Source organism: Magallana gigas, chromosome 7 (genome assembly GCF_963853765.1).
Source record: "Magallana gigas chromosome 7, xbMagGiga1.1, whole genome shotgun sequence".
Classification (NCBI taxonomy): Eukaryota; Metazoa; Mollusca; class Bivalvia; order Ostreida; family Ostreidae; genus Magallana; species Magallana gigas.
Genome location: NC_088859.1, coordinates 46,436,632 through 46,451,535, shown reverse-complemented (window position 1 = coordinate 46,451,535; position 14,904 = coordinate 46,436,632). Strand labels below are relative to the sequence as shown.

The 14,904-nt window shown below is 32.2% G+C and overlaps 2 protein-coding genes across 3 annotated transcripts; one reads left to right on the top strand and one right to left on the bottom strand.

The window, feature by feature from the left end:
• Nucleotides 1-176: 176 nt before the first annotated feature.
• On the bottom strand, nt 177-7,907 carry LOC105345924 (ATP synthase mitochondrial F1 complex assembly factor 2). Of its 2 annotated transcripts, XM_066066095.1 has the most exons (9): nt 7,754-7,884; nt 6,874-6,945; nt 5,582-5,626; nt 3,648-3,793; nt 2,018-2,115; nt 1,263-1,343; nt 846-958; nt 477-592; nt 177-368 (listed from the first exon to the last, which is right to left on the bottom strand). In XM_066066095.1, exons 1-9 carry the CDS (start codon nt 7,857-7,859, stop codon nt 222-224), a joined length of 924 nt encoding a protein of 307 aa, XP_065922167.1. In that variant the 5' UTR covers nt 7,860-7,884; the 3' UTR covers nt 177-221. The 2 variants fall into 2 exon arrangements, with proteins under 2 accessions (XP_065922167.1, XP_011452592.3); XM_011454290.4 differs by lacking the exon at nt 6,874-6,945 and having other exon boundaries at nt 7,754-7,907.
• Nucleotides 7,908-7,928: 21 nt separating this feature from the next.
• Nucleotides 7,929-14,608, top strand: LOC105345925 (glucose-induced degradation protein 4 homolog). The gene is made up of 5 exons (XM_011454291.4): nt 7,929-8,167; nt 8,296-8,463; nt 10,320-10,421; nt 11,252-11,382; nt 14,061-14,608. Exons 1-5 carry the CDS (start codon nt 8,027-8,029, stop codon nt 14,122-14,124), a joined length of 606 nt encoding a protein of 201 aa, XP_011452593.1. The 5' UTR covers nt 7,929-8,026; the 3' UTR covers nt 14,125-14,608.
• Nucleotides 14,609-14,904: the final 296 nt, after the last annotated feature.

The following is a 14,904-nucleotide window of genomic DNA, read 5'->3' as shown; positions in this document are numbered from 1 at the left end:
TATGAATTAGCATTCAAGAATCATTCATTATGGGCTAAATCAAACAAATTTGGACATAAGAGTGAGTAAATTTGTGTAAAGATGTATAGCCTGATTTGGAAAACAAACTAATTTTACAAAATCAGTAATACCCCTTCATTTAATTACCGGTAAGTTTAAATAATAACACAAAGTACCACACTTTTTAAAATTTATTGATTAAATAGAAAACATAAATGATGCTATGTCTGATTGCTATAGGTTGTTTTATGTGAAGTTGCCATGTCATTGCTGCACCAGTGTACAAATAAAGCAGCTGCCGCTACCCGGGATTGAAGCTGGTAGATGTCTACATCATGGTGCCATTGTACATTACCCCAGATCTTTGTCTACAAAATACACAATACACTCTGCTCTTAGCCCAGTATTAGATTATGAGAAAAATCTTGATGTAATCTATTTCTGAGAACTTATTGGATCCATCTTGTTTTATTTACCTGGTACAATGTCTCTAGCCTGGCGAGTTGCACAGCTTTTTCTACAGTCAAACGTTTATCTGTGATTGCTAACATAAGTATTATAGACTTCAGGTTTTCTACACCATACTGGAAACCTGTGAAGGTAGACATATATGTATCATTGATCATAGATCATTTTTGTTTGACTTTGGACTTTTGAAATACAATTTTATGTAGTGGAATAACTCTCACTTAGGTGATAAAATATTTATCAATTTCATTGTAAATTGCAAGTCTTTTTTGTACAGCCTTCTTTTATCATGTTAATTTTCACTGAATGTAATACCTATCTACTCATGATTGATAGAAATAAAGTAACACAGGGAGAAGTAAAAGCAATGAACTGACCCACTAATGCCCAGTCATTGAGCGAATTGACTTTCCGTGTGATGACTTCTTCTGTTTTTTCTGGTATCTCTGGGGGCATCAGGGAGGTGGTGGAATCTAACTCTACCTGGTAACTAATGGTCAAAGGTAGGAGAAACAAAGTTAAATAGTTACAGATTGTCAGTGTTCATTTATGTTTACTAAATTGATTTCAGGAATAGTGGTTAAATCTGAAATCAGCTTTGAAAAGGTTAGTACGGTATTTACTCCCTGTGACAAAACTGACAGTATCTTATTTTTTTAACAAAATAGTCAATGTACAGTTATACTGCAGATTGTTGTCAGTCTGGAAACCGCTGGGTCTATCTTCTAAACCTCAGCTCAATTGATGAGTTTAACACAGACTGTGACCCCATTGAAAACCTAATATAAGTTTACCTGGATCTGAACCATTTTAGCACTGGATCCCATTCCTGCTTCTGTAATTCTAAAAATTCTTGAGGCTCTGTTGATCTGTATCTGGTGAAAACAGTGTAAAATACACACAATGAAGGTAACTATATATCAATGATACTGTCATTGCTAAATATCAAACAGCATAGAAATCAATTGATTTGCACAAAAAATGAGCTATCATATCAATTGTATTGATAACACAAGCTGCTTTTTCCTGAACATATAAATTACTTAAGTCAATATTTCATGTTTAAAAGTAAAAGGTCATGTAAAAGAGTAGAAAATTATGAAACATCCAACCCTTGAAAATGGCTATGGTTCTTAATTGAACAGTCTTAATAACACTTTAAACAAGTTAATATATTAAATATCTTGTGTGTAAGTTTGGTTGAAAATGGTATAGTTGATCTTCAGAAGTTAAATTAGGTGTAAAATAGTACAACTGACAGGCTACCAAACAATGGAAACCAGCCAAATATTGACTCATATCATCTACCATACTTTTCTGATGCCATCTTTGATGGCGGAAAAAATTACCAATATACTACACATTCCTGGCATATGAATCCAAACTCCATAGCCTAGTTCATGGAATCCAAAAATGCAACATGCAGACACATTCTAATTCCAAATAAAGTGATATAAAGCAATTGAAAATATTCAGTAACATTACAAATTTGTATGCATATAACCACATGTGGAAGCAGAAAAGAAAACATTTAGTATATTCTACTTACAATATGGTGTCTGTTTCCAGAAAGTGTAACACCCCTCGAACAATGTCTCCTCTTGATCTCTGCATGGGATTGTCCAGCACTGTATTACTAAGGGTTGTCTGTTGGCAGAAAAGTACTAGACTAAGTACATTGTACTACAATGATGTTAGCAAAGGGCAGGACAATTTAGTGGAAAACCTTTTTTTTTTTTTTTTACCAACGCATTCTAGATTTACACGATCACTCATGGTTTGTGATGGTATATGATTTTTATCTGAAAAGTTGTGTGTTTTCCATCCCCAAGCTGCAAAGAACAGAAAACAAGAGGCCCAGGGACCACATTGCTCACCTGAGCAACAATGGTCATAAATTTGATCAAAGCAGCATCAATATGAAGTCTCATACAAATATATATGAACAATTTAGTAGAGTATATATTGCTTAAATGAATCTCAGATTGCACATATTCTTATGTAAGTTATGTTAAACATTGAGCTTCTTCAGCTGAGGCCCCAGAATTGTCCTGGATGAGGTTGGGGATGTTCAGTTTAAAACACTTTATCACAATTCTTGCATAGTTATAACACAAATAATAGCATTGATGTTCTTGAAAGGGAGATTTTTTTCCTAAAATTTGACCCCCATTGTTGTCCCACCATAACCCTGGGGATCATAATCTTTAATCAAAGTACTGAAGTACTGACGGGAGTTGATTTTATCGATTATCATTTATTTTGAAATCAACTTATTTTTCATGGCAATTAGTTTCTAGTCTGTATTTGAATTACGCACTTTTTTATAATATGGATTTTTAGACTTTTCTGACAAGAATTTCGAGAAACCCCATATGAATCATGTTGTGTAATATTTAAAGATGGATTTTAAACTACCGGGTATGTATGAGTAATCGAAAAATTTCTAAAAATTGTATGGATCCAAGCACTACTGATATCGAACTCTCGTCTCGTTCAACCAGACGTTCGGCTGTCTCCATTAATCTCCGACAAGCAAGAGAGCCTAGGAATAAATGAGACTACAAAAATATCTTACTTGTTCGTATTATATAAAATCTGACTATTTTTAAAGTGTTTATATCGATAAGTTTCCTTGAAAAACAATGCTTCAGCATACATTACATCGAATTTTTCAATTATTTTCGAGAACTAAGTCTTGTCAGCGGTGGTGATTTGTGCTTAGGTCCAAACACTGTTTCACTTTCGCTTTGGCAGAGTAACTGCATAGGAGAGTTGATTAAAATCAACTCCCAAAAATTGAATCTAAACTACCTGTAAATGTTTCCAAACAAGTTTCATCTTTTCTGGCATAATGGTTTTTGAGAAGAAAGGCCAACAATTATTCAATAGTATTTTATCTCCCTTTGTAGGCGGGTGTTGCCTTTTATTTTAATAATCATGAATCCCCTTCACCTAAGAATGCTTTGTTCCAAGTTTGAATGAAATTGGCCCAGTGGTTCTGGAGCGATGTCGAAAATGTAAAATGTTTACTGAACAGACAGAAGAATGCCACACAAAAGGTGATTAGGAAAGCTCAATGAAGCTTTAGCTTAGGTAAGCTAATAATTTGTTTGTTTATTCTGTGTTCAATATGAGAATGTATTTTATAAGTTTACACTCTTTGTTTTTGTTCATACCAGGTGCATAGCCTGCCTCTTGATTGTTTCCTTCTGTGAGTTCCATTCAGTAGCTATAGCCAGAGCCAATGGTTCACTGGGAACCTGAAAAAGGTTCCCTGTTGGGGTACGTAATTTTCTTTGATCCAAGTTGACCTCAAACCAACCTAAAATTGAGAAATTTCACAAAAGTAAAAATGAGGAACGAAAGTCTTAAAACATACTCATTGTTAAACTTTGCAGCAAATACAGCCAAACCTCGTTATCTCAAACTAGATAGGTCTGGTAAAAAACTTTGCAATATCCAAGTATTTGGGATATCAAAGGTAATATACTTAAAGTATAAGTAGCTTGGACTTACAAATCACTTCAATATATCTATTGTATTCAAGATATCAGTGTTCTGGGTACCAAAGTTCGACTGTACATGTAATAACACTATACAAAACTTTTTGGATACAGTGTTTAACACTAATTTTGTTTGATAAATTGTTTTCATTCAATTCTTTTTTTAGATTATGGGAGGGTTTAAATATATAGTTATGCTTTTATAATAATAATAATAATAATCATATGCATTTATTCACACAATTTTTTAAAAATATATAATGTGAAGGGAATGCATTTATTCACAAAAGTTTCATAGTTATTCATAAAAGTAATAAGTTTATTTGCAAAATTTATGTTTTATTGCCAAACCATTTGCAAAAAAAATGTTACGAAAATGAGTTTAAAGGATTTCACACTTTGACAACAAACACTGATAAATAAGAAGTTTAAATAACATGCAAAACATCTGAGCTAAAGATGTTTTAATTTTTTCTCCTTTCAATGTCCACAATTCTTAATTTATGTGTTTCTAATTGTGATCAAAATACCTGGATCATTATGAAAAGTAGTCTAAAATTTGTATGATATGCTCTCGTTTTCATGGATTATAAATTCTTTTTACTATCAGTATATGTTATATATTTTTTCTATTTGTACTTACTTAAGCTTTCTGTAGTATTTGTCAAACCTATTTTTGTTAACAATACATGTATTGTACTTTTAAAAATTATATCAAAAAATTAATAAGCAAACAAAAAAGTAGGATCCTTGTTTACAAATTAAAGGAGTTCAAGATTTGTATCTCTCTTTTTATGTAAGTACTGGTAAGTTACAAACATGTATAAACTATATACATTTTGCAGTGTTTATTTTCATAGTGTTAATCACCAAATATTTTTACACTTATTTTTTTTTAATTTATTTTATTTTTAATTTCATTGTATATATATATATGTATTATTTTCCTTTTATTGAATTATATTTTTTAAATCATTGTTTGAATTCCCATTGTTAAAGAGGCATGGTTCAATTTTGGTCAAAAATTATTTTTCTGATTTTATTTTTACAATGCTTCAGTGACGCATTTTTTATAGGCAACCAAAATTTGAGTGTCATTTGTTGAGTTAGAAGCAAAATACAGAGCTTACAATTTTTTGTTATGTAAACAAAGTTTTTGTTTACATTTTGAAAGCTGAAGTAAAAATTCTAATTCTAGGCCTTAAATGAATGCGTCAGATGTTAGGAAATGTTTATTTATGCTTAAAATGAATAAGAAGATAAACAAATAAGATTTTACCTATGTAAACAAAAACAGGGCACAAGCCTTGTTTATATGAAAAAGAATTGTGAGGTCTTTATCTTGCTTAAAACTGAACGACTGACTCTTAGATATAATTTGATCATTAGAAATGCATTCCTAAAGCATTGTAGATAATAAAAACAGAAAAATAGAATTTGGACGAAATCATGACCATGCCCCTTTAAACATTGTACTTGACATTAGCAAATAACACATGTTATTTCATAAATACAGATACAACTGTATTTCACAAAGAATTAAAATAATTCAGTATTCATGTCCAAATAGTTCACTGACAATAATGACCTTATTCAATATTCTTTACCTTGATTCTGTACAATACTGGCATTCTTATAGAATTTCTTCAATTCTGGAAAGGAAGAAAAATTTTAGTGATTTATTGAAAACTCATGATTCATCTATCAGTATTTACCTTCCTTAATACCTATCAATAATGAGTAAGATATTGCAACTAGGTTTTCTCGTCACTTCACTCTCAATGATACTAGAACATAGTTAATTACAGTTAGAGTAAAGTGTTAGTCAAATGGACTTACCAGTACTTCACTATATTCATCATTTGTTTGTGGCTTTATTCTTAGATTTAGATTGTAACAATAAGCTTAATGATTTTACAATAAATATCTTCTTATGACTCATTGTTTTTATTGAAAAAAAATTCAAATAACATAGCTATATGGGAGAACTAAACAATAATCAGACTGTAAAATGAGGCATTTTATTTTTTAATTAGATACTTAAGAAAAATATACCAGTATTCAAACATTGTTACCTAGCTCTTGTTACACTAAAACATTCATTACAAGAAATGTATTTTGAGTATTTTCTAAATAATTTTTCTAAATAATACCCAGACGCAAAATTAAAAAGCATAGAGGCAAAAAGAAATGTGTGGAGAAAATCTGATCTCATATCACTTGACTGCATTCAAGCATAAATCTTTTTATTTTTATTTTTTGCCTCGCACCAGGACACCAACTACTGATTGAAGTGACACATATTATTGGGCGAAACACTGGCAGTTCTTTAGTACCGGTAATAAGAATTTTGTCAAATTCCAAAATTAAAATATCTGATGTACTGGGTATATGTACTGTAGTTATAAAAATTGTCATCACAACACAGAATACTGTGGTATAAAAGTCTATGGATGAACCAAGGATTGCATTTCAACAGAGACATATATATTAGTATAAACTGTCGTGAAACTGATATTATGTAAACATTACACAGTACTTGTACATAAGGCAATAAGCCTTACCTTATGATGAACAAACAAGGAACATGGTATATCACACAATACAAGGATAGCTTCAATAATGTAGCCCTCTCCCGATTTTTTTTGTTTTTTGGGGAGAGGGCTACAACTCCATAGGATCTCCGTAATGGTGCAAGTGTGGGAGTGATTCACTCCCACAACGATTTCATCTCAAATCGTTTATAAATGACAATAAAATTTGCATTTCTTACCTGAATCAAACGTTGTAGATGTCTATGGCATAAATTAATCCAAAAATATCAAGTATAGTTCATATATCGGTTATTTTTCGTGTATGTCAACAACGAAAGTTGAATTTGTCTGCCATGTTTACTGACCTTGACCGGTTTTATTTTGGGACAGCCAATGAGAATTCAGGAGCGGATCTTGAACTGAATATAGGAATTCCCCTGTTTTAAACATAATTAACGCAGTAAATATGAATTTTCCATTATATACCATTTCCTTAAATGATGTTTTAGTGATATAACGAGGTAAGATCGATTATTTACACTGACATTCATGTTATCAAGCACATTCAAACTCCAAGCGTACATCCCATAAAATCACGTGAGAACTGTCATGGTTGCTGAAAAAGACGACTGGTAAACATGCTGATGTGTTTTAATATACAGTTTATTTGTTCAACCTGAATTAAAAACTCATTTTATCTAAAGCCAAAAGGAAGACAAATATAAAATCGATCTTTTCAGACCGAAGTCAGCCGCATTAAAAAATTAATTTTGCACCATTACGGAGATCCTGTGGAATTGTAGCCCTCTCCAGTAAACATCAGATATAAAAAATCTGAGAAGGCTACATTATTGCAGCTAAATACAAGGACAAAACAGAAAAGTGTTTACTGGTAGGTGGACAGGACTGGTCTGACGCTCTAGAGCTCCAGGTATTGGGGTGGGCAGTGGACCAGGGTCAGAGGTCATTTACATATTTAACAACATGTATTAGCATTACAATGTACATTTGACTACAATACATGTATGTCCCTGATTTCAATCAGTTAAATAAGTACGAATAAGTTGCAAAATTATTTTGATTTAAACATGGTATAAGGCAAGAGACTTTACGTGAAAACCAAACTTGTATATTCTGTAAGGTCACCTTAAACAATGTGTAAATAATAAAACATGCAAAATTCATACAGAAATCATACTTAATGTAAAGAATTATCTTATTCAATATCTACACAGCTGCTCTTACCTCCTGTTTTGTACTTTCGTATAAAACATACATTAATAGGCTTCGGTTTTCTAATTCTGGTCAATGTCCCAATCAAATGTTTACATGTGTTCATGGGCGCAGCCATTTTGAAGCATATACCGAATATCGTAAACTAAACTCGTACCGATTAGTTACAATTAGCCAATCAAAATTGCGCTCTGTCTTCAAACAACTTCCGGTAAAATTGGTTTGAGATTTGAGACGGCTTTGGGTTAAATTAGGAGTTGGAAACAGACTTAACCGAGTTTAATTATGCCGGTGAAGCTTGATCCACCACCTCCTGCCAATTCCAAACAGCCGGGAGTGACCACGACCCTCCTGTATAACGGGTCCAGATTTCAGGGCCATCAAAAAAGTAAAGGAAACTGTTACGATGTGGAAGTTATTTTGCAAGTAAGGAGCTGTCAGACGAAAGTGAAACTATCAATAAACCTATTGTTTACATTAATTTTGGATAATATTGTATTTTGTAAAATATTAATAATAAAAAAATGATTTTATTTTATTGTGTTATTTTTCAGTATGTTGATCTTGAAAATTCATACCTTTGTGGATATCTGAAGATCAAGGGACTCACAGAGGAATACCCGACCTTAACAACTTTTTTTGATGGCGAAATCATAAGCAAGAAGCACCCATTTCTAACAAGAAAATGGGAAGCCGATGAGGATGTGGACAGAAAGCATTGGGTACTTATATTAAATCTATAGATAATCTATGGATACATGATTAAACTCAAAGTGGGTGATTACTGATTACCACATCTTTGCTATAGTCTGTCCAAAGATATTTATGCTGCACATTTGGACGATTTAAAAAAAAAATATACATACCTGTGAAAGAAGTGCAATTGTAAATTTGTAATAGTTGAAAGGGATAACTTCCAAGATAATTTCATTGACACATTATCAACTGTCACTCAGAAAAATTCACAGGAACGAAAACAGATTCCTTTCGGAGATTTATAATGGGGAATGTTTACATCTTTAATCCATTCGTAATACACTCGGAATACATCGCGCTATTTTTTAACGTTATCATCCGTGCTTGCAGCAATACAAAATCTCCGTAGACATCACATTTTTTAGCATTGTATTAAAACTTGATAAGCTAACAGGGGCGTTTCGACTGAGGAATCTTGAAATTTTTTATACTTTTGAATGAACATCGTTTGAACCCTGAGGTATTTATAAATATCAAGCAATTAAGCAAAATGTGAATCCAAGATATCTTGGGACAGACTATAGCCAAGAGTTTTCGTTTCAACTCCGCTCCCAATAAACCCTTGGCAGATCTCATTACAAAAACTCAGCTCGACAAGCTCTGTTTTATGATTGACTGTAGATGTGAGTAGCTGAGCATTGTAAACAAGGGCTTATTAATAAACTTGAAAAGAAACACACGTGTTATCTTTCGAGTAAAACATTTGGTGCTTTTTAAAACAAGTTAAGGCACAAGTGCTTGATTACAGTGTCTCCCTAACAATGATCTAACTGGATCACTTTAAAAACCAATATATTTTACTGCATTTGATTGAACAGAGATTTACAAACTTGTCATGCAAGGCTCGCATGATACAGTATGGGAAATAAACATGGAGAAGTTGCCTATATAAGTCTCTCCTCTGTTTATTGCTTTTGAATATTTAATGAGCTGTATTTTATCTAATTACTGTCCGCAATATTCATGACGACGATACCTGGTTTAATGCTTATATATATTAGCAACTTTTTCACTCCTGGTACAGGTCCCTAGAAACACAATAGATAAAACATTCCTTGCTTTATCCAGGTTATATCTTCATTCCTATTTGATAGCATCGCTAATTATGTCCGATTCTCGCTAGTCAATGTGTTTTTAAGTTATTTTAATGCCATAGCGTGTGTATATTACCCATTGTTTCATTCGCTTAAACTGTAAATATGTAATGGACGCAACTCAAGTTGCTCGCTACTTGATAACGCCACTGCATCACCGAGTTTTCGTAATGAGATCTGCCAAGGGTTTATGGGGGGCAAAGTGGACCGAAAACCTTTGGCTAGTGAAGATGTGATTACCATTGAATTACTCTGCAATCTGTAATTGATAACAACTGATTACAGTTACTGATTATAATTACCTCATCTCTGTCTTTGATATATCAATTTTCTTAGATTTTTGTGCATTTAAACTATTTTTATTCATGAAAACAAAAAAATTAAGTTTTTGTTGAAACATCTCTTTAATCTTGTTAGGCTGAAGGAGACAGCTATTTAAAAAGCAAACAATAAAAATGTTTCATCAGAATTTGCATTGCAAATGACATAAAAGTATGTAACTGATTGATCATTGTAGAAAGTAGTGCAAGGTAATTTGTAAAGTTTGGATGGACAGAAAATAAATGGCGAAATTTTTTTATAATAATAAAGGAGTGAAATTAAAACCAGAGCCCAAAATTGCTATCAACCAAGCACTGCCAATTCAACTTGAATATCTAAATCCACTGTCACAATACTGTATGCTTTTAAATTAAATCTACTTTCAAATTGATTTTTTTTTTTTGCAGGGGAAATTTTTGTCCTTTTTCCAGTTTGCCAAAACCTTCAATTCAGATAGCTTTGACTATGATGACTTGAATAACACAGACTTTGTTTTCATGAGATGGAAGGTTATTAGAGCAATCATTTTTGTTTTCATAATAATTATTTAAAAAATTGAGATACAATTTTGCCTAGGTGCTTTTTCATAAAATTACACTGAGTACGGTAATGTAAATGCCATACAATTTCTATTTTGAATAACAATGATAAATTTTACATCATTGGAAAATAATAAAAAAGGATACAAAGAACTATATATGGTATTAGTCAAATTTGGCCCCCATTTTTCGCTATTTTTAAAATGATTCAGGTACATTAATTTGTTGTGTTATATTATAAAAGAGTTGACATGAAATATGTTTTTCACCTATTTATTTGATTTATATGCACTCATTTGCAGTATATGACGTCAGAAGTGAAGCTATTTTTATAATTCAACCAAAATCAATCAAACATTGACATTTTTCTTATCTTTTTTCGAATGGGAAACATAGAGCGACTCTTTGAACAAGAACGAACTTTTTGTCACTCATAAGTATTGGAGAGATACATCTTTGGTGAAAATAATTTGCTTGTTCAAGCAGTCGCTCAATGTTTCCTTAAAGAAAAACTGCTTCAAAACAAGCCGTTTTATGCTGAAAATGAGAAAATTGTAGGAAAAGGTAAACATTATGATGTCCTATTTTTAAATTGTGGGCACAAAAATCAAAATGAAAATTATGACAAAACTTCAAATGCATATTTGTAGAAATAAACAAAGAATTACAGTAAAATGACAGTGTTCATTTTTGGGGGCCATTTTAAGCTCAAACCATATATAGTCCTTTGTAGTTAATGAATTGTATATGATACACATGAATATACATGTATATATTAATGAATGTACCTCTTATTTCAGGAACATTTCCTTGTGCCAGATCATACAATAAAGAATATAAATGGAGCATCTTTTGCTGGATTTTATTATATCTGCTTCCAGAAATCTACCACAACCATTGAAGGATATTATTATCATAGGACCTCAGAATGGTAAGACAAGCATAAACAGAATCATTCATTTTAAGTGCAAGACCTACATGCATAAAGGCCATAGTTTTTATGGCTTACAGCCATCTAGTTGCCGGATAATCTTTACGGCAAAGAGTTCAGTTATCTGAACATGCGCGACAAAAAATAGTTCTATTCGAATGTTGCAAAGTTAACTGTTTGTTGTTCAAAATAAATATCTTTTAGCAAGATTATATTTTCCATATGTTATTATCACTTATGTTATTGTAACCAATATGAATTGACTTTATTTAAATAAACTCGAAATCTAACGCGAATGAATATTAAATGCAGTGTTTTCCCTAGGCCGTTTTTGCATAGAGGTATAGGCCCCTGCCATGCATCACACAGTGCAGCCATGCTTTCCGCTATGCATACATGTATTATAAGCAAAAAATCTTTTCCAAATTATTTCAGATCCTAACAGTGATAAGTAAATGTAAATTTGTCGTTAATTCGTTCAATCTTCATAAAAACGTTTGCACCCACAGGGAGCGTCGGTAACTTCGATCGACATCGATCTCAGCAAGGGGGAAAGTGTTTAACGGTTAAAGGACTGAACTTATGATTGAGATATATTGAAACTGGGATTATAAATCGGTAATAAATGCATATATAGAGGGGCAATTACTACTTGTTTTAATATAATGTGCCTTCTTCGACACCTCCGCCATTATCGAATGTTGGGGATTTTCCAAGATCTAAAAATAGCACAATGTTCCCTCGATGGAGTTACCTTGGTTGTGCTATGATTGAACTGTTTATTTGTCGTAAAAATATTGGAAACTTGAGACCAAATGTACTCAAATAAGAAAACAATATACAGTTAAGCTTGATTGCAAGTCATATACGGAAGCGATGTCATATTACTATAACATAGAGACACCGTATAGTATGCCTCTGAAAATGACTGTGTACACATGTAATGTGAAGAGAGATTGACTGCAAAGTTATAGTGCAGTAATTAATTTTAATTAAATTTGGTGTCAAAACAAGTTTGCTGTAATTGAATAGTTCTGCCTGTTTCTTGCCCCCCCCCCCCTTCCAAAGAGTTTATCTCTGTACAAAGGGGAAAAAAATAAAACAGAAGGTGTTAAAACTGCCTTGTGAATCTATATTTCTTATAAAAGCTTGTGAAGGTCAGCCTCTTAAAAAAGTAGAAAAAACCCAGAAAAATATGAATAAATATACATTTATGAAATACAAATAAAATGGAATAATACTTGTTGGTGTAGATTTCATGAGAATTCATTAATTATAGTATATAACATGCAGTACTTTTCATCATTTGGTTATATTGTTTTTACGCGCAGTGATTTCGCGCTGGCTGTGGCGCTGTTACGTCGCACCGTGCACCAACTCTCGCGCAAGTTCATAGTGCGTAAGAATACAGGGTATACTTATATTTGAGAGCATGTTGGTTTTAAGTGTTTTTTGTGTCCTATATCGTTGTATGAATTTACAGTTAATGTACTTCAGTCGTTGGATAAAAGAAAGAAGCAAATTGTCTCATATTGGAGTTTGAGTCTGACATCATCATAATTATTTCATGCAGTCTATGATTTTCCTAAAAGCAATGGTGGTTTCAACCAATTGATAAAAGAGGCGTCTAGATTTCAATCCTGTCTGTTTCGGTCACTAAGGTTCGACCAATCAACAAATGGGGCATGTTGATATCGGTCCTGTTAGTTTCTATTGATCTATGAATTACATGTAGCTAGTTACTTTCTATAGAGCTATAAATAAACTAAAGTTTCCGTAAGAAATAGAGGGAATCATACTCGATCCATGTAAATATAGTCATATCAAACCCGTAAGCCATTACGGCCCTTCAGGCCTTTGATTTTTATTATATACAGGATCTGTCATGATTTGCGATGGTATGTGACTTATATCCAATGAGCTGTGTTTTTTCTATTCCCAAACCTATGGCGAGGAGATAGAAAACACAACGAGTTGGATGAAAATTATATACCATTGCAAATTACAGGGTTGTCTCTAAGACCCGGGAGGCGGGGAATTCCCCCGCCTAAAGTGACATAATGACCCGGCAATTTTTTCATTTCAAACACAATCTAGCTATAAGTTAGATCTCCAGATCCCCTTCTACTTTTTTATTTCTCCCTTCTACATCAATTTTTAGAGACAACCCTGAAATCAGAAGAGATTCTTCTTCTTATGACAAGTTTTAGTTTTACCACGTTGTTTGTTAAATCTCGATCTTTTCTGTAAAAATAATAATTGTGAGCCACACAACACATTTACTTTAAGACGTCAACAATTTTACACATGGAAAAAAGTTCCATGCAGATTAACAAGCAAACATTTCTTTTTCAAACAATATTCATTAATTCATGGAAGAAAAATAGTAAGCATTTATAACATTTAAAACTCCACACTTTTCTACTGAATTACTTATTCATTCTTCTGATCTTTCACAATAATCTGTGGGAGTTTTCTTTTTATCACTTGGCTTATGGCATATTGATTTTAGTTGAATTGAACTAAGAAAAAATTCAAACTTGGATGTCCACGCATTTGCAATGCATCTATCAAATTATTAAAGTAATATGTCTTATAAACTATTTTATAAATGAAACAAAAATATGATTGTTGTTACATGTATGAACTGAAGTCTGTGTATGTCTCAATCATTTCAGGTTCCAGTCCCTGAACCTGTCGCATGTACCAGAGCACAGTATACCAGTTTACCAGTTTAGATAGCAGGACTTGACTCACTCTGTTTTTTATGTACATGTATATAGAATTCATCATACAATTTACATACAATGTATGGACTTCATTGTTAAATTTGTTGTCATATTTACCTGTACATATTTTGTTGTCATATATACCTGTATATATATTTTAGGGAATTTTACTGATTATGATGATGATTTTTTATGGTTAGTGTCGAAAATACTGCATGAAATCTAAATATATCCTTATTTATGAATTGTTTTATTGTAATAAAGAGCTTTTTAGGAGATACGTACCTAAATTGCATTTTGAAGGAAACCTATTTTTGTTTTTATGAGGAATTGAAGTAAAGGATGATCATTGATGCTTTGATGTCAATGAGAGTTGATGAGAGACTGGTTTTGGTTTGATGATGACCAAGAAGTGATATAAATGATTTTTTGTATTCTGTACGTTATTCATGAGAATCAGCTGTCTGAGCATCCACTAGGCAATAAATTGAAGAATTATTTTGTAATACATATATTGTGTTATGTGCATTATATCAAGGAAGCATCATACAAACGTGCGTAGAAAATTTTAAATTTAAAATAAAACAGCAAACATAAGTCTTAAATATTATTGCCGTATTATCCTGATTATGTTAATTTTGGTTTTAAATTGGGCAAATTTCATTGTACAGTGTACCATGAGCTCTCTTATTAGATATCGTATAAACATGATAAATGGTACTACACATGCTACAGGCTGGCTATAAGCATTTATTAGAGTGAGGACATTGAGACATCCAATGAAATTAATATC